This window comes from Mytilus trossulus, chromosome 14 (assembly GCF_036588685.1).
Source record: "Mytilus trossulus isolate FHL-02 chromosome 14, PNRI_Mtr1.1.1.hap1, whole genome shotgun sequence".
Lineage (NCBI taxonomy): Eukaryota > Metazoa > Mollusca > Bivalvia > Mytilida > Mytilidae > Mytilus > Mytilus trossulus.
Genome location: NC_086386.1, coordinates 70,961,246 through 70,987,919, shown reverse-complemented (window position 1 = coordinate 70,987,919; position 26,674 = coordinate 70,961,246). Strand labels below are relative to the sequence as shown.

At 33.1% G+C, this 26,674-nt stretch overlaps 1 protein-coding gene across 1 annotated transcript; it reads right to left on the bottom strand.

Annotated features, from left to right (window-relative positions):
• Positions 1 to 329: 329 nt before the first annotated feature.
• Positions 330 to 25,924, bottom strand: LOC134696323 (myosin heavy chain, non-muscle-like). The gene is made up of 7 exons (XM_063558045.1): positions 25,886 to 25,924; positions 11,462 to 11,647; positions 8,276 to 8,482; positions 5,504 to 5,608; positions 4,828 to 4,983; positions 2,633 to 3,423; positions 330 to 2,022 (listed from the first exon to the last, which is right to left on the bottom strand). Exons 1-7 carry the CDS (start codon positions 25,922 to 25,924, stop codon positions 2,013 to 2,015), a joined length of 1,494 nt encoding a protein of 497 aa, XP_063414115.1. The 3' UTR covers positions 330 to 2,012.
• Positions 25,925 to 26,674: the final 750 nt, after the last annotated feature.

The window sequence follows — 26,674 nt, the reverse complement described above, 5'->3', positions numbered from 1 at the left end:
TTTCCGTTGCTTTTTATGGGTCGATGAATTGCTAATATACCCAACATCTCCTTCGATTAGCGCTCATCAATACTGTATGATTATAAATTTTAAAAAAAAGCAATGTCATTTCCAGAGGGATTTACAGTCAAAATATTTCTCAAAAGCCGATGTTAACACCACAAAGAGGTCCAAGGAACACGGTAAATATCATTATGTGAAAAAAATAATTAAGGGACGATCCAAGGTCAACAAACACTACTCCGAAAACATAAAGACATACAAAAAAGAATGTATATGACAACAAAACATCAAAGCACTGTCAGACATAAAGTAAAAAGCTACGATCATGACATCTTGATAACGTTTATTCGATAAAACGGAAAGACAAACTCTATGGTCATTATACATAATATATAATTTATACGCCATGCAAGAAAAACTAATCAACAAATTCTTTCATTTGAGTACATTAAATAAAATAAAAACTCATCGTAAATAACAGGCTAGGATTGGGATTTTGTATTTAGATATAAGTTAAAGACAGTTTATTTAATGCAAGATCTAGCACTACTGATCATAGTAAAATAAGTAAGAAAAAATATATAAAATCAGATATTCACATACTACGTGGTACACAATTGAAGCGCATCAAACATAACAAAAGTGTGGTAAAACTTTATATAAAGTTAAATATTACAACACTACTGATTAAATATTTAAAAATATATCATAATTGATTTTGACGACAGTGTACCTACCAATGTGTACTCTCTCAAGCACATTATTGAAAACCCCCAATGAATTTTGGGACTGCATGTATTCAATCTACTTTTATATTACTTATTTTTTTTAAATAACTCTAAATATTCTCATTTCAATATAGTGTAAAATGTAATAGACAACTTTCGAGTTCGATGCATTTCCGTCAAAAACTCTGGTTTTAGTGAACGTCATTTGTGCGTTTAGGGGCGTCGTCACTTCCGTTCCAATGTTGAGCGAATGGTTGGTAAACTATAGTTTTATATTGTACGAATTATTCTGCAAATTTAATTCTCAAAACTGACAATCAGTACTGCTGTCATTAGGGAATTGTCATTAAGTTCCTACAGAACAACAATTAAATATAGTTTATCCTGCACATTGACGATCACTAAGACGCTTGATGAACGTTAATAGTGCAGGAATACAGGCGACCCTCTCTATCTTGTAAATGACGTCATAAAGGCGCGTATAATTGACAAGTTTTTTCCGGCGAAAATGGTCTATTAACTTAGTTATACAAATACACATCATTTTGTAACTGAAATATCAGAGAACGTATAACTCATTGATAAATTTCTTGCATAAATGTTCATTAAAATGTATAGAATACTATGCTCAATGCACTATGTTTTCTTTATCTCAAAACTAGTGGTAAAGCCTAATAAATTTAAGATATCAAGTTAGTCGTGCACGGGTTTTGTTTGGTTCGCATGAATGCAATGTTTACCCCAAAAATACCGTAATCTAAGAAAAGTTTTAAAAAAAAAACCCCATCAAAATTGGAGATTGCTGTGTTGAAATAGAAGGTGAATGCATTTGCATTTACCTTTAAAATGCATTCATCTTTATAAACTACTTTGAAGCAAGAACTGTTACTTTGACAATTAGCCTTATAGTAAGCAAATCTCTGATTATATGTTTAAAACCTCATTACAAATCTCTTTTTAATAATGAGAAATGAAGTCAAATAAAAAATAGACAATTATTTGTCAATTTAGAATAATTTTGAATGGAAACAAGAAGCTAAAATAATATATCACAAAAATGGCTTTATTATACAATGCTCTGAATATATAATATATATGCGGAAATCAAATCAATAATTATATATAAATAATCATGATGTATTTTGTTAAACAAAAACATTTTGATATTTTGATAACTTTTTCTCTAATTATTCACAACACGTCAAGTAAATATAATTTGCGACTCTGAACGTAGATGTTTTCTTTTCCTGGCGAATTTTTATTACACTCCCACAATTTCTTCTATTCTAATCTGCTAAATATCAGAAGTTATATTCACAAGAGACAAATCTAGTATATTTTACATATATTGTTTTCAGCAAAAATACAGTAATATATTTGTGTAGGAAGATTTAAAGTAATGAGACACACAAAGAGATCAATGGTGAATGGTTATATTCTATGTTGTTTTTTTTTCATTATTTTAAAGTTTGATTGAACTTATTTTCAATTTGCAATCGACTTCAATCTTATTTTAAACTGTCATCTAGTTATCCAAACATCATGTGTTGGTTGATGTTGCTTATTTGTTAGTTTTCAATGTTGGGTGTTGAAAACTATTGTTTGTATGTTCGCGGTTTTTCGTTGTTTTGTTTTTGTCACCATGACATTATAGCTTTGTTCTCGACTGATGAGTTTGAATATGTCATTATTTTTTTCGTTCTATCATCTCACCTACGGTTTAATTTTTCATTCATCATTAAAAGCGTATGGCCCAGGTTCCATTGACAAGGAAGACATCAGCTGTATTTTAGTAATTTTCAAACATTACACTTTTAAACAATTTTACTATGACAATTCAGATTTCCAGTGAGTTGAACTTGTTATCGTTATATTATTTTGACTTAAATTTTTATTCTAACCTCTTTTTATAATCCTGTAAGGAATGAATAGTTTCATCAAGAAATCCTTGTAAATCTGGGGCCTGTATGTGATGGGGTTCTATGTCATCATTTGCCTCACTGGTTAGATCACACATTTCTCTCTCTAAGGTTTGATAAGACACCAAGAACGAAACTGCATGCTCTTCTGATAAAAGTGTTTCCAGGCTTTCATAAATACTTGTCTGTTTTCTGTGAATTCTTTCTTTATTATTCCAAGCACTTTGTAGCTCTTCTTTTTTCCACTGCGCTTCATCTTGAACTTCATTGACTTTGATATCAGCTTTTGTGCTTATTAGCTTCTGCACATCATTTTCAATAGAACGGATCTTAGCAACAGCCATTTTTGATTCGTCATCCATTTTTGGTATGTCAATCATTTTAGTTATTTCAGCCGCTTTTGATAGATTTTGAAGTTTGCTTTTCATATCTGATAATTTTGATTTCGCGAGTCTTTTAATTTCGTCGGATTTTTCGATGATACCAGACATGCCATGTTCCTTGTGGTCAGATGTTACGCATAAATTACAAACCAATGTATTGCATGGAGTGCAGAAAAATGTAAACTCAGATTTGTGTAACTCACATCTTAATTTAACGGCTGAGGGATTAACACTTTTCAAATCTGTTACAGAGTGTGTTTTTGATTGTGGTAGTTTATCATGATTATCTCTACAAGGTGTACAAAATGCTAGCTTGCAATCGTAGCAGTAGAAAATACCTTGGTTGTCACAGAAAACACAACTGTTGGTTGGGGTCTGCGCCGTAGATACCTAACAAGGATAAATTATGTTGAATTTTGAAATGGATGACAAACCTAGAGTTTATCTACAAAAAAAGCAACGTTTTACTATCAACAGTTTTTGTTTGTTAAGAATAAATAACCAAAATTGTCAATTTATTCATTTTCCTTTAAGTCAAGTCTTTTGTGCAAGGAAGACAATTTAGTGAGATCAATGCTGCATTTGTTCTTACTTTGAGCATCTTGGTGGGGTTCTTGTTACACAATCTTGAATTTGTGCAGACTGTTGGTTATCTTTTCGTTAGGTTTTGTTTTCTCAATCATGACATTCCAAAAATTAGTGTTTCAGCATAAAAATAAGGAGATGTTATATGATTGCCAATGAGACAAATATGCACCAAATTCAGATGGACTGGATAAAAAGAAATATTAGGTAACCGTACGGCCTGCAACCATTAGAAAAACCCACACCATACAGCTTGGTATAGATACCCTTATTCTAGAAAAAGGCCTTGACTTCTAAGTATATACCAAAAGGCCAACACTTTTCATCTGTATGTTGAATGTTAGTCTTCGCACAAAACCGTGCACACTAGAACAATATCAAGATCCTTTGTGATTTCACAGAGTCATTCACCTTTATACAATTCGGTATAATTTTTATTAATCACAACTCTTCCGATCTCAATATAAAGATGAGCATATACGTTTGATATCCTTTTTAGTGGACGTAAAACATGTAAAAGTGGAGTTTAAATTATGATTTTGGCTAAACTAAGATTGGGGGACGAAGGGTTAATTTATGAAATATGATCGTACATGAAAGCAGAGACTCCTGTAACAACCAGGGCATCAACTATTCACAAGTTGTCATTAACAGTCACAATTAAGGTAAATTAATGTAGAAAAAGAGTTATATAATTTTCAGGCACCCGTATGGTAATTTTTAGAGTGTTGCCAATTTTGGTTTTGATTTGCATGGTATCTGTTGAGGTTTAGATTTTTTATATGATTATCAATTTTTAAAGCTTGCATGACGCTGGAATTAATCAGAACAGGCCAAAAAGACACGAAGTTGAAAAGCATTGAGGACCAAAAATTCCTAAAAGTTTTGTGATATATGGCTTAGGTAATCTATATTCATAAGAAACTATAATAATACTGACTTTTGTTTTCATCCTCAGGTGAAAGTTTAAATCATGAAAAGGCAATAACTGACAAAGCCTATTTCGGTGAATTTACACCTTTTAGAAAACATCACAACTTTGAGTGGCTGAAGGATGTCAACGATTGATTAAAAAATTAAAAAGTTTCATCAAAATTAATTTAATAGATTGTTTAAATATTCTTTTTTTTTATGCTTTTTCCTTTTACATATATATGAATTTCACTCTGAAAGAAACAAAATGATGCACAAATCCATAACAACGCTTACTTCTTTGGGTGTTTGTGATTGTGTTGTGCAACTTGTCTGTGGTTCAGATGTATCCGTCTTTTCTACTATTTCTTTCTCCTGAGCTAGCTTAAAAGCCTTGTCCATTGCTGTACTCTCTGGTCCAAAACAATCAATTTGCCTTTGACCTGCTAGTGCCTGGTAAGTAACAATTATGAATGAATGAAATGACTGGCTCTACCTTTTATCTTTTAATCATGCACAAATTCCCCCTCCCGTCCGAAAAAAATCCCTGGGATTGATATTATCAAGACATTCAATATCCTGTCCATTTTGTAGTGTGAAATGATAGATTCCGCAAAAGTTACTGTCGGCATCATTATAAAGTATTGACAGAAACTAAATTGACCACCCTACTGTCATGTTATTCAATGATTGAGAAACATGATTACACGTAATGAAGTTATCAATGAACAAGAGGCTGAAGAGTGACAGCAATCCGGATTTTCTACGTACATTGTATATCCGGAAACAGCACTTTGTGTGATTGCTGCATTTTGGTGTTTCAAATTGGGATCCATGATCAACATCGAACAATTTACATATTCAACTTCTTTCCTCATTTTCTTCGCACTTTGCACGTACAAAAATAATCTACTTAGATGAAGACCAGGGTTTTCTTGTCCGTCTCTTTTACAAACTCTTTTAAAACACTTACATTAGCTTCAGCCAGCTGAGTTTCCAGAGAGGAGTTTTTGGCACTCGCTTGTTCCAATTTTGCATCAGTTTGCTCTAATTGTGCAGTAACTTGGTCCAACTCATTCTGTAAAGTAATATAATCAAAACAATTTACACGGGGAAAATATTCACTTCTTTGAAAATCCTTCACTTTTTGCAATGAAAATGTTGTCTTGTGAAAAGGCACAGTTATAACACTTAACTTATACTAGTAGTCTATTCATGCATAAACATTAGTGTACATGAAATGATTTTATGAATGATACAGTGTATATAGTAATTTCATTGTTATTCATTTACTAAATGATAAGTAAAGAAATCATATCATTTTTTTTTTTATAAATTTCCCGTCAACAAAAGTTTTAAACTTTTCGAAAAACTAAGGATTTTCTTATTCCAGGCATAGATTTCCTTAGCCGTATTTGGCACAACTTTTTGGAATTTTGGATCCTCAATGCTCTTCAACTTTGTAATTGTTTGGCTTTATAAATATTTTGATATGAGCGTCACTGATGAGTCTTATGTAGACGAAACGCGCGTCTGGCGTACTAAATTATAATCCTGGTACCTTTGATAACTATTTACACCACTGGGTCGATGCCACTGCTGGTGGACGTTTCGTCCCCGAGGGTATCACCAGCCCAGTAGTCAACACTTCGGTGTTGACATGAATATCAATAATGTGGTCATTTTTTATAAATTTCCCGTCAACAAAAGTTTTAAACTTTTCGAAAAACTAAGGATTTTCTTATTCCAGGCATAGATTTCCTTAGCCGTATTTGGCACAACTTTTTGGAATTTTGGATCCTCAATGCTCTTCAACTTTGTAATTGTTTGGCTTTATAAATATTTTGATATGAGCGTCACTGATGAGTCTTATGTAGACGAAACGCGCGTCTGGCGTACTAAATTATAATCCTGGTACCTTTGATAACTATTTACACCACTGGGTCGATGCCACTGCTGGTGGACGTTTCGTCCCCGAGGGTATCACCAGCCCAGTAGTCAACACTTCGGTGTTGACATGAATATCAATAATGTGGTCATTTTTTATAAATTTCCCGTCAACAAAAGTTTTAAACTTTTCGAAAAACTAAGGATTTTCTTATTCCAGGCATAGATTTCCTTAGCCGTATTTGGCACAACTTTTTGGAATTTTGGATCCTCAATGCTCTTCAACTTTGTAATTGTTTGGCTTTATAAATATTTTGATATGAGCGTCACTGATGAGTCTTATGTAGACGAAACGCGCGTTTGGCGTACTAAATTATAATCCTGGTACCTTTGATAACTATTTACACCACTGGGTCGATGCCACTGCTGGTGGACGTTTCGTCCCCGAGGGTATCACCAGCCCAGTAGTCAACACTTCGGTGTTGACATGAATATCAATAATGTGGTCATTTTTTATAAATTTCCCGTCAACAAAAGTTTTAAACTTTTCGAAAAACTAAGGATTTTCTTATTCCAGGCATAGATTTCCTTAGCCGTATTTGGCACAACTTTTTGGAATTTTGGATCCTCAATGCTCTTCAACTTTGTAATTGTTTGGCTTTATAAATATTTTGATATGAGCGTCACTGATGAGTCTTATGTAGACGAAACGCGCGTCTGGCGTACTAAATTATAATCCTGGTACCTTTGATAACTATTTACACCACTGGGTCGATGCCACTGCTGGTGGACGTTTCGTCCCCGAGGGTATCACCAGCCCAGTAGTCAACACTTCGGTGTTGACATGAATATCAATAATGTGGTCATTTTTTATAAATTTCCCGTCAACAAAAGTTTTAAACTTTTCGAAAAACTAAGGATTTTCTTATTCCAGGCATAGATTTCCTTAGCCGTATTTGGCACAACTTTTTGGAATTTTGGATCCTCAATGCTCTTCAACTTTGTAATTGTTTGGCTTTATAAATATTTTGATATGAGCGTCACTGATGAGTCTTATGTAGACGAAACGCGCGTCTGGCGTACTAAATTATAATCCTGGTACCTTTGATAACTATTTACACCACTGGGTCGATGCCACTGCTGGTGGACGTTTCGTCCCCGAGGGTATCACCAGCCCAGTAGTCAACACTTCGGTGTTGACATGAATATCAATAATGTGGTCATTTTTTATAAATTTCCCGTCAACAAAAGTTTTAAACTTTTCGAAAAACTAAGGATTTTCTTATTCCAGGCATAGATTTCCTTAGCCGTATTTGGCACAACTTTTTGGAATTTTGGATCCTCAATGCTCTTCAACTTTGTAATTGTTTGGCTTTATAAATATTTTGATATGAGCGTCACTGATGAGTCTTATGTAGACGAAACGCGCGTCTGGCGTACTAAATTATAATCCTGGTACCTTTGATAACTATATATGCCCCAAAACTAATAAGCTTTCCTATATTTGAATAAATCAGACAAAAACAAATCTCACAATTTTCAGAGATGTAATGTTGTGTTAAACATAATACATAATCGCCCATAATCAATATAGCATATGCATTTATATATTTTATATACATGAACTTTGTTGCATATATTAATTGATTAGAAAATAATTGCATATTAAACAAAAAGTTAAAATATGTACAAATAAGTTAAGTAAGTGTGCTCACATAAGCAAATCCCAAAACTTTATCGAAGGACTAGATCACTGACTTGAATATTATGAAAACAAATTCATTCTTGAATAAAAATTATTTGACTCGTATTAACTCTATACAAAATCAGATTTTAAAGACTAGTGAATTGTACTGACCTGGAGTTTTGATTCCCTATTGTTAGAATCTAATTTCATGCTTTCCATTTCTGTTAATTTGACTGTCAATTCTCGACAATTCTGTTCTACTTGTCGACGTCTACGTTCTGATTCTTGTTTAGCTATTTGAACTGCCTTTAAATCATTTATTAAATCTGCATTTTCATGTTCTAATTTCTGTTTCATATTTTCTAATGAAGATTTACTCTATAAAAAAAGATCAGTGTAAGTTTTGATCACTTACTTCATTAGTTATGTTTAATTGAAAAAGAAATAGTTCTTAAATTTGCATTGTGTTTTAACAAAAAAAGGTCAAAAGCTTATTATTTTTTCTTTCCTTTTAACTACACCAACTCAAAAGTAAAATAAATATTTTTCGATTCAATCCCTTTTGCTTTTTATGCTATAAAATAGTTTTATTTGGTCTTTTTTCAGCAACTAGCCATGACTGTATCTAGTACAACTAGTCATGACTGTATCTGTTACAATAAGACATAACTGTATCTGATACAACTAGTCATGACTGTATCTTATACACATAACAATGAGTGTATCTGATACAATTAAAAAATACGGTATCTGGTACAACTAAGCATGACTGTATCTGATACAACTAAACATGACTGAATCTGATAAAATTAGTAATAACTGTATCTGATACAATTTAATAACTGAATCTGATACAATTAGTAATAACTGTATCTGATACAATTAGTAATAACTGTATCTGATACAATTAGTAATAACTGTATCTGATACAATTTAATAACTGAATCTGATACAATTAGTAATAACTGTATCTGATACAATTAGTAATAACTGTATCTGATACAATTAGTAATAACTGTATCTGATACAATTAGTAATAACTGTATCTGATACAATTAGTAATAACTGTATCTGATACAATTCAATAACTGAATCTGATACAATTAGTAATAACTGTATCTGATACAATTAGTAATAACTGTATCTGATACAATTAGTAATAACTGTATCTGATACAATTAGTAATAACTGTATCTGATACAATTAGTAATAACTGTATCTGATACAATTAGTAATAACTGTATCTGATACAATTAGTAATAACTGTATCTGATACAATTAGTAATAACTGTATCTGATACAATTAGTAATAACTGTATCTGATACAATTTAATAACTGAATCTGATACAATTAGTAATAACTGTATCTGATACAATTAGTAATAACTGTATCTGATACAATTAGTAATAACTGTATCTGATACAATTAGTAATAACTGTATCTGATACAATTAGTAATAACTGTATCTGATACAATTAGTAATAACTGTATCTGATACAATTAGTAATAACTGTATCTGATACAATTAGTAATAACTGTATCTGATACAATTTAATAACTGAATCTGATACAATTAGTAATAACTGTATCTGATACAATTAGTAATAACTGTATCTGATACAATTAGTAATAACTGTATCTGATACAATTAGTAATAACTGTATCTGATACAATTAGTAATAACTGTATCTGATACAATTAGTAATAACTGTATCTGATACAATTAGTAATAACTGTATCTGATACAATTAGTAATAACTGTATCTGATACAACTAGACACGACTGTATTTCTGGTAAATCTAGTCATGACTATATCTGAAACAACTAGCAATAACTATATCTTATACAACTAGTTATGTCTGTAGCTGATAATTCTGATCATGACAGTATATAATACAACTAGTTATGATTGTATCTGATATTAATAGTTATTACTGTATCTGATACAAACAGTCATTACTGTATCTAATGAAACTTGTCTGTATCTGATACTTCTTATCATGACTGTATCTAATACAACCAGAAATAACTGTATCTGATACAACTTAACACGAATGTGTCTGATACAATTAGCAATGACTGTATCAAATACAACTAGTTATGACTGTATCTGATACAATTAGTCATGAATGTGTCTGATACAATTAGTAATGAATGTATCTGATACAATATAAGTCATGACTGTTTATGCTACAACTAGTTATGACTGTATATGATACAACTAGACACGACTGTATCTGATACAACTAGTTATGACTGTATATGATACAACTAGACACGACTGTATCTGATACAACTAGTAATGACTGTATATGATACAACTAGACACGACTGTATCTGATACAACTAGTTATGACTGTATCTTATAAAACTAGTTATGACCGTATCTGATACAACTAGTCATGACTGTATCTGATACAACTAGTTATGACCGTATCTGATACAACTAGTCATGACTGTATCAGATACAACTAGTTATGACTATATCTGATACAGCTAGTTATGACTGTATCTGATACAACTATCATGACTGTTTCTGATACAATTAGTCATGACTGTATCTTGATGCGCTTTTTTTTTTATTTTTTCCATGTGATTATTGACTTTCCGAATTGATTTTTCTCTAAGTTCAGTATATTTGTGATTTTACTTTTTTCTGATACAATTAGTCATGACTGTATCTGATACAATTTTTAATAACTGTATCTAATGAAACTAGTTATGACTGTATCTGATAGTACTTATCATGACTGTATCTAATGCAACTAGTAATGACTTAAATCTGATAAAACTAGTTGTGACTGTATATTGTACAACTAGCTATGACTGTATTTGTTAAAATAAGTCCATGACTGTATCTAATGAAATTAGTTTTGTCTGTATATGATACTTCTAATCATGACTTTATCTAATACAACTAGCTATGACTGTGCCTGACACAAATAATCATGACTGTATCTAATACAAATAGTTTTGACTGTAGCTGACAAAAATTATCATGACTGTATCTGATACAACTAGTCATGACTGTATCTGATACAACTAGAAATAGTGTATCTGGTACAACTAGTTATGACTGTATCTGATACAACTAGTCATGACTGTATCTGATACAACTAGTCATGACTGTTTCTGATACAACTAGTCATGACTGTATCTGATACAACTAGAAACGACTGTATCTGGTACAACTAGAAATTACTGTATTTCTGCTACAACTAGAAATGACTGTTATTCTGCTACATCTAGAAATGACTGTATTTCTGCTACAACTAGAAATGACAGTATTTCTGCCACAACTAGCCATGATTGTATCTGATAGAAGGTTTTCAGAAACATGTTTTACATCACTTACCTTTTTAACATTTTCTAATTCTTCATTAATATTTTTTGTTTGTTGGGCATGTTTCAATCTAAGTTCATACAAATTTTCTTCATGTTGGTTTTTTGAACCTTTCGAGGTCTTCTTTAAATCTTTCAGTGCATCATCTCGTTTCTGACTACGTTCTTGCAAGACAGATGCTTCAGCATATGTTGGTTTCTTGAAATGACATCATTTTATTTATAATTTAATTAAATAACTGAAAATAATTAGCATATAATTGTTAACTTTTTACCATATAAAACTTGTATTGACTAATCTCAATTACAACATCTCGTCTTTCACAAATTTTAGGTCAGATTGTTTTTGTTCTAATGAGATTAATTCCATTTTTTGTTTATCTTAAATTAAAAACGAAGCTGACAAGTGACAGCAAAACAAATCTTCGTGCAGTGATCGAACCCCGAACAGTTGAGTAAGTATGGACATGGCATTAAAGCTAAAAACAGCTCAGAATTTAAATTGGGATAGAATATTTTAAATAAATTATTATCTAACTAATATTTGCAAACATAAACCCCGAGAAAGATCATGTAACAATAAGACATTAACAAAAACAAACAAAATATTTTTAAAAAAAAAACCGCATAACAACTGTCACATCTCCCTTCATACCATGCCACCCAAACAAATATTTATAAAGAAATGTTTCCATTATAGTTACTGCTTCATAGGGTAGATAATATATATATATATAACTGGCGTCTTATTGAAAATGATCCTTCCTTAAGCGAGATGTTTCCATCACCTCCCGTTATGGCTTACCGCAGACCAAAAAACCGGGGGATATCAACAATCGGAGGTTATAAACAATGCGGAAGGGGCAATTGTAAGTGCTGCAAAGTCGCCAATATAGAAACCCAGTTCATCAGCACAGTCACAAAGAGAAATTACAACATATTTATAACATCAAATTGCAAAACGCAAAATTGCATTTATGTTCTAACGTGTGGAACTTGCAAATTACAATATGTTGGTGAAACAGAAACCCCATTTAACATCCGACTAAATAACCATCGGTCATTTTATACAAAAGAAAGGAACTGCCCAATTACAAGACACCTTTTAAGAGCAGAACATGATTTTGAAAACATCACATTTCAAATCATTGATAAAAATCAAAATTGGGATACACAAGGAAGACAAAAAAGAGAGAGATTTTGGATGCACCAGTTACGAACTCTTGAACCTGATGGACTCAATGAGAGAGACGAAAAAATCGAACATCTATAAATGTGTTAAACTTTTATTCCAACTGCATGTAGTTGTAGCTACAAACATATTTTATGACCGAATTAATATGTTACACCCATCCCTCAAATCTTGTATAGATTAAGCTACAAAAATATTTTTCTGTCATGCATCCGATTTCACCTTGAGAGATGCACACGCCTGATGAAGCTAATTTGTTTAGCGAAATATTGCGTATTTCTATTTAACATCTAATAGAACTTGTTAATGTATCAATTAGTGTGTTTTAGTTATATTCTTAGACATTTATATAATTTTAATTCAGTAACTGTATCAGTTTATTTTCACAAACTGATCCACGCTTAATTAGATTGAATGTTGATTGTTGCTATTTTTAGACATTATAAATATAACGAGTTAAATATACATAATGTATACAGCAATGTATCATCATCGTTGATGGCGATCCGATGGATAAATCTGTTTTAGAGTTGACCCTGACTCAGACGTACTTATAAATATAATTATTTTTTGTGACTGTATCTTACATTAATTTGTAAGATCCTTTACTATAGATAATTGATCTGATTTGTAACGATAACATCTCCATGCCTTATATATCATGTACTGTAGTAAGCCGCTAGATAAAAACTGACGGGGAAAGGTAACACACGGCCACTGAATGCTTTATGTTTTTTTAGAGCCCAGGTGGCAGTGTGGTCTAGAGGGACGGCTGCAGTGCAGTCGATTTGCTGTCACGATATCACAGTAGCATGGGTTCGAATCCCGGCGAGGAGAGAACCAAACATTTGCAAAAGCAAATTTACAGATCTAACATTGTTGGATTGATGTTAAGACGTGTTGCATATACATAATGTACACAGCCATGCATCACCTTCGTTGATTGCGATCCAATGGATAAATCTGTTGTAGAAATGTCACTGACTCAGACGTACTTATAAATATAATAATTTTCTTTGACTGTATCTTACATTAATTTATAGGATCCTTTACTAAAGATAATTATGCTGATTTGTAACAATAACATCTCAATGCCTTATATATCATGTACCGTTGTACGACGCTATATTAAAACTGAAGAGGAAAGGTAACCCACGGCCACTGAAAGCTTTATTATTTTTAGAGCCCAGGTTGTCGTGTGGTCTAACGGGACGACTGCAGTGCAGGAATTTGGTGTCACGATATCACAGTAGCATTGGTTTGAATCCCGGCGAGGGAAGAACAAAAACAAATTTGCGAAAGCAAATTGTCAGATCTTACATTGTTGGGTTGATGTTTAGACGAGTTATATACAAGTCTAAATTGAAAACTACGTTAAAACCTTTATACGGGTGCATGTAAAACAAATTTTTTTGTAGAGGGGTCTAAAAACAGCACAAACAACATTTTCCAAAAGACAAAAAAAGTGAAAAAGTACAAAAACGTATATTTAAACAAAACGCATTTGACTAACTGGTCGAACAACTGATGTTCTTTTACCCTGCTGACTGCCTTTGGCGAATTCCAAATAAAATTGATCACAAGATGTAACAAAAGGGATCTTTATATAAATTTAATACTAAACAGAAAACAAATTTTAACAAGTGGCCACGATTTTATGCAACAAAAATACAGTGTCAATATTTTTTAGTACACCAGATCCGGATTTCGACAATCAATATATATATATATATATATATATATATATATAACAAGTCAAAAAGAGTACAACATCACCATAAAATAACTATAAAATATACAAGTATTAGATATTTCGGATAACAGATATCCTTCTTCAATAATAGCACGATGTCAAATGAATCGTGTCAATTCAAATTGAGACTCTATCAAAATCTTGATTTATACAATTTAAGCGAACGCTGGAACAATTTTAAAATTTCCAAACACACCGCAAAGACTACAGAAATATGCCAAAAATAAAAAAAATGAAAAAAATGCCACCTACTGAATGTTTAGTCCAGCTGCTTACTCTGGTCCTGAAATGCAACAATTTCACCTTTAATGGTGAGCATTACCTTTAAATTAACGGGACAGCGATGGGGACGAAAATGGCACCGTCTTACGTCAATATTTTCATGGGCAAATTAGAAAAACAAATTATTGCAACATCTTTATCCAAACCTTTGTCTTGGTTCCGTTTCATTGATGATGTTGACATGAAATGGATTGAATCTCAACAAAAACTGGATGATTTCATCAGACATGCAAACAACGCCCACCATTCAATTAAATTTACGTATGAAATTTCCGACTCTAAGATATCTTTCTTAGACACAACCACATCTATAAAGGACGGTGTCATATCAACAGACCTCTACTGTAAACCCACAGATAAACATCAATACCTTTCTCCCCAAAGCTGTCACCCAAAACACTGTACAAAAAGTATCCCGTACAGTCAAGCTCTCAGAGTCAAGCGGATTTGCTCCTCTGAGGAGGCTGTCACGAAACGGTTACAGGAACTTCGCGGATTTTTGACAAAACGAGGTTATAAGAAATTAGACATAGATAAGGGGTTTGAGCGCGCTAGCAATAACAGCCGCAATGACCTCTTACAGTACAAACGGAAGAAGCGCAGCAAAATAGTCCCGTTTGTTCTTACATACAATCCAGCCTTTAATATCTTTCACGTTTGATCCGTGCCAATTGGCAAACTATTGCCAAACACCCTAAATTATCCAAGATCTTTCCCAATCCTCCTGTCTTAGCTTTTCGGAGACCAGCAAGTCTGAAAGACTTATTTGTTAGAGCTGACGTTTCCTCAAATAAAAGCTGTTCAACTGCAGGATGGTGCAAGTCATGTGGTAACAGACGTTGCCTGACTTGTCAACAAATACTGAATACTCAAACATTCACTTGCCACTCGACTGGGTCTGTGTACACTATATATTGCAATGTAACTTGCAAAACCCAGAATGTTGTATACCTCCTTTAGTGTCGATGTGGCATGCAGTATGTTGGCGAGACAGAGCAGCCATTTAACAAACGCATGAATGGTCATCGAAGTGACTACACTTGCAAGCCCGACCTACCCGTAAGTCGTCATTTGAGATCACCTGGACACACACAAGCTGATCTCAAAAACCTTACCATCACGATCATAGACCACAACGAGTGTTGGTCGAAGGTCGACAGAGTCGCTCGGGAAAGATTTTGGATAAGAAAGTTACGGACAGTCTCCCCAGAGGGCATAAATGAAAAAACATAGAACGAGTCCCTCATTTTCCTGTGACCACCTGTTTCAAACAACGCCGGATTTAGTACTGGCTTTACAGTTCGAAATTATTTTTTAAATTACCGTTTAAATTACAGGTTTTCATTGATTCGGGATGATGTATAAGTACGTTGCCACGTTCAATTATTTAAGCTCGATATACAAAACTTATTTTTTCAATCACTATTACACTGCTATTCGTTTGGAAGGCTTTAATATGTAGTTTCCGTTGTAATTGCCCTACCGTTGTCTAATTTATACCATCCTGGATCGGTAAGGACATTTTTGATTATTTTATGATTATTTTGATTTTTTTGTTTGAGGACTGCCCTCAATGCAGTTATTACATCTCAACTGTCACATCCTTTGGAAATCTAAAGTTGTGCCATTTCACATCGTTAATAACTATTTTTATTTTTGGCATATTTCTGTAGTCTTTGCGGTGTGTTTGGAAATTTTAAAATTGTTCCAGCGTTCGCTTAAATTGTATAAATCAAGATTTTGATAGAGTCTCAATTTGAATTGACACGATTCATTTGACATCGTGCTATTATTGAAGAAGGATATCTGTTATCCGAAATATCTAATATTTGTATATTTTATAGTTATTTTATGGTGATGTTGTACTCTTTTTGATTTGTTATATATTATATTTTGTAGTGTACAGAATCATATTACATGATCCATCGCCCTGTAAGATTGATCGTTGACTATTTATTCAGTCATTTTATATATATAAGTCAGTGACAACTCTACAACAGATGTATCCATCGGATCGCCATAAATGATGGTGATACATGGATGTGTACATAATGTATATACAACTCGTCAAAACATCAACCCAACAATGTTAGATCTGCAAATTTGCTTTCGCAAACTTTTGGTTCTTCCCTCGCCGGGATTCGAACCCATGCTACTGTGATATCTTGACACCGAATTGCCTGCACTGCAGCCGTCCCGCTAGACCACAATACCAACTGGGCTCTACAATAATAGAGCTTTCGCTGGCCGTGTGTTACCTTTCCTCCTCATCTTTAATCTAGCGGCGTACTACAGTACATGATATATAAGGCGTGAAGATGTTTTTGTTACAGATCAGCTAAATTATCTATACTAAAGGATCCTATAAATTAATGTAAGATACAGTCATGGAAAATAATTATATTTATAAGTTTAAGGTAACACACGGCCAGCGAAAGCTCTATTATTGTAGAGCCCAGGTGGTCGTATGGTGTAGCGGGACGGCTGCAGTGCAGGCGCTTTGGTGTCACGATATCACAGTGGCATGGGTTCGAATCCCGTCGAGGGAAGAACCAAAAATTTGCGAAAGCAAATTTTCAGATCTAACATTGTTGGGTTGATGTTTAGACGAGTTGTTTATACATTATGTACACAGCCATATATCACCATCATTGATGGCGATCCAATGGAAACATCTGTTATAGAATTGTCACTGACTCAGACGTACTTATAAATATAATTATTTTCTGTGACTGTATCTTACATTAATTTATAGGATCTTTTACTATAGATAATTTAGCTGATTTGCAACAATAACATCTCAATGTATTATAAATCATGTACTGTAGTACGCCGCTAGATTAAAACTGACGGGGAAAGGTAATACACGGCCACTAAAATCTTTATTATTTTTTAGAGCCCAGGTGGCAGTGTGGTCTTCAGTGACGGCTGCAGTGCAGTCGATTTGCTGTCACGATATCAAAGTAGCATGGGTTCGAATCCCGGCGAGGGAAGAACCAAACATTTGCAAAAGCAAATTTACAGATCTAACATTGTTGGATTGATGTTAAGACGAGTGGCATATACATCATATACATCATGTTTCACCATCGTTGATACCTATCCAATGGATAAATCTGTTGTAGAAATGTCACTGACTCAGACGTACTTATAAATATAATTATTTTCTTTGACTGTATCTTACATTAATTCATAGGATCCTTTACTATAAATAATTTAGCTGATCTGTAACAATAACATCTCCATGCCTTATATATCATATACTGTAGTATGGCGCTAGATTAAAACTGACGGGGAAAGGTAACACACGGCCAGCGAAAGCTCTATTATTGTAGAGCCCAGGTGGTCGTGAGGTCTAGTGGGACGGCTGCAGTGCAGGCGATTTGGTGTCACGATATCACAGAAGCATGGGTTCGAATCCCGGCGAGGGAATAATCAAATACTTGCAAAAGCAAATTTTCAGATCTAACATCGTTGGGTCGATGTTAAATAGGTGTAATACCACCATTGATTTTTCCCTATTAGTCTTTGTTAAATTGGTACTTTTAAAAAAAATGTACAGAATTTACCTTTATTTCAACCAAAGAAATACTTTGCATGAATAAAGTTTAATCCTTTCCAGTGCTATAGTGAAAATTTCACACTACATTTCATTGCATATAAGAAAGTAACCTGCACCGGAAGTAAACAATCACATTTTTACCAGGTTATTTACTGGTTACCTGCTTTGGCAACTATGTAACCTTAACTTTCCAAAATATTTTATAAGACCATCAAATAAAAAAAGAATGATGCTTTCAGACACCCAACATACATGTTTATGACTCAGAAAAATTTAAGTGCATTGAAATGCAGGGTTAATTTTCTACAACTGTCAAATTCAAGGGAATATTTTTTTAGACCTACTTTCGTATGCAACCGGATGTGGCGTATCATGATTTGGTGGTATTACACCTTAAGACGAGTTATAAAAACTATAACACAAATTCCCAAACGTTTTGGATTAAAGCCTTCTTCATTGGAATAAATTATCAGATTGAAACAACAATTACATGGCTGGATACATTACATTATAATAACTACTATGACGTTCATTTACCGCCGTTTTTCGCTTTATTTATTATCGTTCATACATTGTGTTGAGTTCTTCAGGTTTTAAAGTTTTTTAATTTTTATCCAAAAGGCTTTTTTAGTTTTTCTGTAAGTTTCTGTCCCAAATTCTCTTTCTATGGCGGTAACTTTTAAATTAGTCATTGAATGATTCTTCTGAATGACATGGTTGGCTACTGGATCTTCTGTTTTCTTTGTTCGTATTTTTGAAAAGTTCAATAGCATTCGTTGATATAGTGTATCACCCGTTTGTCCTACATACATGACTTTTTCACATTTTGTACAATTAATCGCATTTATCACGCCTACTGTTTAACAAATTATTTGTTCCTGGATGGTATATTCTTTGCCGGTGTTGTAACAAAATACCTTGGTTTCATTAATATATGAGCTTACGCACAATGTTAACCACATAGTCAACATCCATGAGTTTGTTTATAAACATGATAAATAGTAAATTATGCTTTTTGGTGCACTAAGATGTCTTTTATGTTGTTATCACGTTTTAAGGCTACGATAGGCGGATCGGGTAATATTTTCTTCAGTCTTTCGGATTGATAGAGAATTTTAAGATATTTTCTAAGAATTGAACGGACATTTGGAAGCGCTTTGGAAAAAGTAATTACTTAAGGTACTCTGTTGTTTTCTTTCTTCTGTTTGTACTGTAATAGATCTTCTTGGTTTAAATTGTCGACTTAATTCAATTGAACTTCAGTGGACGAGTTATTGTATCCACGTTTTCTTAGGTGCGTTTTTATTTCTTCTCTTCTTGTTTTGTAATGTTCTTCTATTGAGCAAATTCTTTTGACACGAATAACGAGCCCATATTGTATAACATTTTTTACAGAGTATGGATGACTTGACGACACATTGTAAGTACTGGGGTTTATCTGTTGATTTTGAATAGAGATCTGTTTTAAGTTGTCCGTTTTTTCTGTGTACAAACACATCAAGGAATTAAATTTGTGTAGTTGAGTAACGCATTTCTGTTTAATTCGCGGATGCAAACTGTTTGACATTTCGTGTTTTTTTTTAATTCATCTAAACCATGTTCCCATATTCCACATATGTCATCAACATATCTCCAATATGAAAATGGTTGGAAATTGTTGTTTTGAAATAAATTTTCTTCCCATTGTACAAGGAAGGTGCAAGCATAATTCATGCCTAGATGAGAACCAATAGCTGTTCCTTCGGTTTGTAAAAAGTGCTTCCCGTTGAAGCTACAGTTATTGTTTTCAATGACTAAATTCATCATTTTAAGAACATCTTCAGATGGGATTGATGTGTCAGTTCGATTTTCTAGTGCTGATTTGAATGCTTCTCGCGCTTCTTTTCTTGGTATGCTTGGATGTAATTTAGTTAGAGAAAGAGCGAAGAGTTCCTTTAATAATCACTTTTTCCAAAGCGCTTCCAAATGTACATTCAATTCTTAGAAAAAATCTTAAAATTCTCCATCAATCCAAAAGACTGAAGAAATTATTCCCCGATCCGCCTATCGTAGCCTTAAAACGTGATAACAACATAAAAGACATCTGGTCCGAGTACACAGTTATTTCGTAGTGCTTTTCTTTTAGACAATAAATGTAAATCAAAAAAATCCCACCTGCGCTTTCTCGATAATATTGTTACAGTGTGTTGTGCTACTTTTAGGACAAATTATATCAAAATTATAGAAAACTTCATCAGCTCTAACTCAAAATATGGACAATTTTGTGTTAAGGGGGTCTTGAAATCTTTTGACAGCTTCCGAAGTGCTAATTTTTGACCTTTTTCAGCTGGACCTAATCACTACTTTACCTAAATATTTATGACCCAAATTTTTTTACAGTGTCATTTCACCCCCCAACTTGCTATATGAGGCATAAAACATGGAGAATTAAATTTGGAAGGGGTATAACAAAAATTGGCAAGTAACACACTGTCCACACTAAGGACTATATTCGTGGACAACGAAAATCAAAGGACGATAACTGTGTACTCGGACCTAATAGGATAGAAAAAAGTGACCAATCTTTATAAAACTTGGTATGACAAAAGCCTAATATATTATAAAACTGCTTACAAAGTTTCATAGCAATAGGATATATATTATAGACACTATGATTAATTCTATATTCAACTTTACGTCTTAACTTTGAACGTTAAAATTGAGAAATTTCAACTATCAACATTTGGGGCTTTTAAAATTAAAATATTGCAAAAAAATACTTTTAAAATGCCTTAATATATAATACATCATGTATTTAAAGCAATAGAGTACTCGTTTGATATATCAGACTTAGCATAATTTTTCAAAAGTCAAATTTATATGAGCCTGTGACTAAAAATGGAGGTTTTCCAATGAAGGGGAGCCTTACATGAAGATGTAATATTTTCCAGCAATTTTAAATTTGTGAAGCTTTTTGATTATAAATAATCCTTACATATGTACTTAATGTACTTTAAATGGAAAGAAAACTTACAAATAACATATCATATTAGTTTAAAAGGGTCTTAGGCCAAGTATGACTAAAAATAATTTTGGGTTAATTTAGGCCGTAGCACATATTTACATTTAAAAATGCATATTGAAGCTATAGGAAATAAAAAAATGAGTCTTTTCTATCATTTCTATACTCAGGTGACATAATACAATAAATCTGAGCACAAAAAGGCTCTTACATTCAACTTTTTGAGCAGACAGTATGGTCTGATACAAAGATTTTTCACTTTTTAGTGAAAAACTTGCATGCAATTTTAGTCTCATCAGGCTTATATTCGAACCACATGGTATCCTACAGAGGTAAAGAAAGATATTATGTGAAATGAAACAGGTACAAAAGACATTGTTAAGTGCTTTTTATACAAATTTAGTGAGGTCTTTATTATGGACTTCAACTTTTATGTGCCATGCTCCTCATATTTAACTTTATCCAGACAGGGCGTTAGATGAGGGTCATTTATACAACACACTTTGCTCATATTGTCTGAGATAATCTTCTTTTCTGTAGATTCAGAGTTCACAAATGAGTAATACAACTGGATTAAAGCATAGAAACACAAAAATTGACACATGAAAACATGTCAGATAGAAAGTCAAAATGCCACTTATGCATCAAAATTGAAAAAGCTATGAAATGCTTATTTTGACCATATAATGCCAAAATTGGTCATTTTTGCAGAAATTCTATCAAATAAAAGTTTAAATCCTTTAGTTTTATGCTATTTGACAAATTGACACCATCAAATCATTCAGGGAAGTTGCCAAAGTACAGATTCTATATTTCCTGATTTCACCTCTTAGGTCCGAGTACACAGTTATTTCGTAGTGCTTTTCTTTTAGACAATAAATGTTAATCAAAAAAATCCCACCTGCGCTTTCTCGATAATATTTTTACAGTGTGTTGTGCTACTTTTGGGACAAATTATATCAAAATTATAGAAAACTTCATCAGCTCTAACTCAAAATATGGACAATTTTGTGTTAAGGGGGTCTTGAAATCTTTTGACAGCTTCCGAAGTGCTAATTTTTGACCTTTTTCAGCTGGACCTAATCACTACTTTACCTAATATTTATGACCCAAATTTTTTTACAGTGTCATTTCACCCCCCAACTTGCTATATGAGGCATAAAACATTGAGAATTAAATTTGGAAGGGGTAAAACAAAAATTGGCAAGTAACACACTGTCCACACTAAGGACTATATTCGTGGACAACGAAAATCAAAGGACGATAACTGTGTACTCGGACCATCTTAGTGCACCAAAAAGCATAATTTACTATTTATCATGTTTATAAACAAACTCATGGATGTTGACTATGTGGTTAACATTGTGCGTAAGCTCATATATTAATGAAACCAAGGTATTTTGTTACAACACCGGCAAAGAATATACCATCCAGGAACAAATAATTTGTTAAACAGTAGGCGTGATAAATGCGATTAATTGTACAAAATGTGAAAAAGTCATGTATGTAGGACAAACGGGTGAAACACTATATCAGCGAATGCTATTGAACTTTTCAAAAATACGAACAAAGAAAACAGAAGATCCAGTAGCCAACCATTTCATTCAGAACAATCATTCAATGACTAATTTAAAAATAACCGCTATAGAAAGCGTATTTGGGACAGAAACTTACAAAAACACTAAAGAAGACTTTTGGATTAAAAAAATCAAAACTTTAGAACATAAAGGACTCAACACAATGTGTGAACGAAAATAAATAAAGTGAAAAACGGCGACAAATGAACGTCATAGAAGTTATTATAACGTAATGTATGCAAGCAATGTAATTGTTGTTTCAATGATGTAATTTATTTCAATGAAGAAGGCCGTATTTGCCGAAACGTATGGGAATTTGTGTTATAGTTTTTATTATACAATCATTCAGATACTTATATATAAGTACGTCTGAGTCAGTGACAACTTTACAACAGATTTATCAATCGGATCGCCATCAATGATGGTGATACATGGCTGTGTACATAATTTATATACAACTCGTCTAAACATCAACCCAACAATGTTAGATCTGTAAATTTGCTTTCGCAAATTTTTTGTTCTTCTCTCGCAGGGACTCGAACCCATGCTACTGTGATATCGTGACACCAAATCGCCTGCACTGCAGCCGTCCCGCTAGAGCAAATTTACAGATCTTACATTGTTGGAATGATGTTTAGACGAGTTATATATATATATATATATATTCAACTCATCTAAACATCAACCCAACAATGTAAGATCTGTAAATTTGCTTTCGCAAATTTTTGGTTCTTTCCTCGCCGGGATTCGAACCCATGCTACTGTGATATCGTGACACCAAATCGCCTGCACTGCAGCCGTCCCGCTAGACCACACGACCACCTGGGCTCTCAAAAAAAGAGCTTTCGGTGGGCATGTGTTACCTTTCCACGTCAGTTTTAATCTAGCGGCGTACTACAGTACATGATATATAAGGCATTAAGATGTTGTAGTTACAGATCAGCTAAATTATCCATAGTAAAGGATCCTACAAATTAATGTAAGATACAGTCACAGAAAATAATTATATTCATAAGTACGTCTGAGTCAGTGACAACCCTACAACATATGTATCCATCGGATCGCCATCAATGATGGTGATACATGGCTGTGTACATAATGTATATATAACTCGTCTAAACATCAACCCAACAATGTTAGATATATATATAGATATGTTCCCGGCGAGGGCAGAACAAAAAACAGATCTTTCATTGTTGGGTTGATGTTTAGAAGGGTTATAAATACAGAATGTACACAGCCATGTATCACCATCACTGCTGGTAGATAAATCTGTTGTAGCGTGGTCATTGGTTCAGAGGTTCTTATGAATATAATAATTCTGTTACTGTATCTTATTAATTTGTAGGATCCTTTACTAAAGAAAATTGAGCTGATCTGTAATATTAACATCTTTATGCCTTATATATAATGTGCTGAAGTTCGACGCTAGATAAAAACTGACGTGGAAAGGAAACACCGAAAGCTTCATTTTCTATGAATCCCAAGTGGACGTGTGGTCAAGCGCACCGGTTATAGTGCAGGCGATTTGGTGTCACGATATTTCAGTAGCATGGATTCGAATGCCGGCAAAAAGAACTAGAAATTTGCAAAAGCAAAGCAAATTTCCAGATCTAACATTGGTGGGTTAATATTGAGACGAGTTGTAAGTAGCATTCAGAAAATTTATTTACACAGAAAAACTTACAAACCTACAACAAAATCCTTCAAATAGTTTTCCTTTGAAAATAAAATAAAAATTGTCATTTATCATTTATAATACAGTGTCTTTTAAAAAAGCTTGTCTTTAAATGGGTTATTTCCTTTTGTATAGAAATGAATAAATTGATCAATAACTGAATTGTTTGGTAAGGGCTATACCTGAACAATGTGAAAAGCTAAAATCGTGAAAATTGAATTGACCTACATTTCGTCGCAGGAAATAACATATCAGAAAACAATCTTTAAAGTGATTTTATATGAATGAATGGACACTCTTTGGCATATCCCGCCGGCCGTACATCACAAAATCAATAACCGATTTTACTTCGAAATTCCGGTGAATAACAATTAGAATTTTACCTCACTTATACCTCTTTTGTCAGCCTTATTCCGACTCTCCAATTCAATTGCATAGTCTTCTTGTAATTCTGTAAGCTGATTTTGAAAGAGTCGAAATAGGCCTTGTGTTATATATCGGACGTATGGAATTAAAAACCTTTGGTCTACAAGTTTAAAGCACTAGGTCGATACCTCTGTTAGTGGGCTATTTGATCCTTCGGTACTAATTGGATTTCAAACTTTTGTAAAATTATCTGTTACTTAAGGTTTTTACTCCTTCCGACAAAGCTAGATTTATATATATTTGGCCATTTTTAAAGTCTTTTTACAACATTTGAACTTTTAAGGTAATTATACATTCTTGACTTTCAATATATTCTGTTTTTGGCGTTTCTAATTATATATATATAATGAATGTGGATCAAGAAAAGCGCCTTATTGAATTTATTTCTTTTAATATCCCTATGATAATTTTTGAGCGAAATCAGTCATTATAGCCTAAAATGGCTTTGAAATATACCGAACATGTTCAGATTGTTAAGTATAATGAAGGGGCAAATGAGCTCACTTCAAATATTCCGATAATAATTCTATTCCGCGAGCTTTTTTTGTATGTTACCATAAATTGGTCGTAGATGCAATCGCATTGCTTGCATGAGTATGATTGGTTTGAAGTATTAGTTTTGGAAAGTCTAAACATGGGACAACAACCCGACCACAGAACAAACAACAACAGAAGGTCATCAATAGGTCTTCAATGCAGCGAGAAATTCCCGCACCCGGCGGCGTCCATTAGCTGGCCCCTATATATATATACTAGTTTAGTGATAGTGGACGTCATACTCAACTCAAAATCATACACAAGAAACTAAAAGTAAAAATAATATAAGACAAACAGAGGCCAGAGTTGGGACAGGCGCAAAAACGCGGCGGGATAAACATTTTTATGGGATCTCAACCCTCCACCTATACCTCTAGCCAATGTAGAAAAGTAAACACATCACAATACGGACATTGAAAGTTAACTTACTTTGAAATTTTTACTTAAGGTTTCCATGATTTCTGCCATCTCTTTAATGGGATCGACGTCGGTCTGTCAACACAAAATTCAAATATATTGCAATAAAAGACATATAATAAACCTGTGACATGTTTCATAAGAATCTGGCATAAAATATGCACAGAAGAAGTGAAATGTCAGAAATAAGAAAGCATTATGAATGTTGTGATCCAGTCATTTTTGTAGCTAGACTGACATTTTTTCTGAACATAATTTCAATATTTCTTTTGTTATTTTCATTTCCATAATTTCACTTGCCCTTAAAAACTTATGTCAAATGATTATTACGCTAATTTTACAAGTGAAATAAAATAGTTGTTTTCTATGATATTTTATTTAAGTATATCTTTATTAAGAAAAAAACATAATTTGTTAATTAGTCAGCTTTGATACAAAACGAGATAATTCAAGGTGGTGTTGATTAAAATGAATAGTAGGTAGCTATTGGGGTCAAGATTTTGTTTATTCAGGTAGATAATTATTAAATTAATTACACACATTCTTGACGTTAAGACCAGTATGATTTTTAATTATAATGATATATTAAGTGGTCAATAAAAGACTGAATTTGAGTGAAGTTGAATTCAATTATTATTTGCACTTGGAGTGTTATTGTTTGCAAAATGCAACAGTTGTCTATCATGAATTAGGGGGGGGGGAAGTCACAGGAAAATAATTTGCGAAAAAAGTCATAGGAAAAGAGGTCACAAGAAACAGTCTCTTATAGCTTGTTGTTCGGTGTGAGCCAAGGCTCCGTGT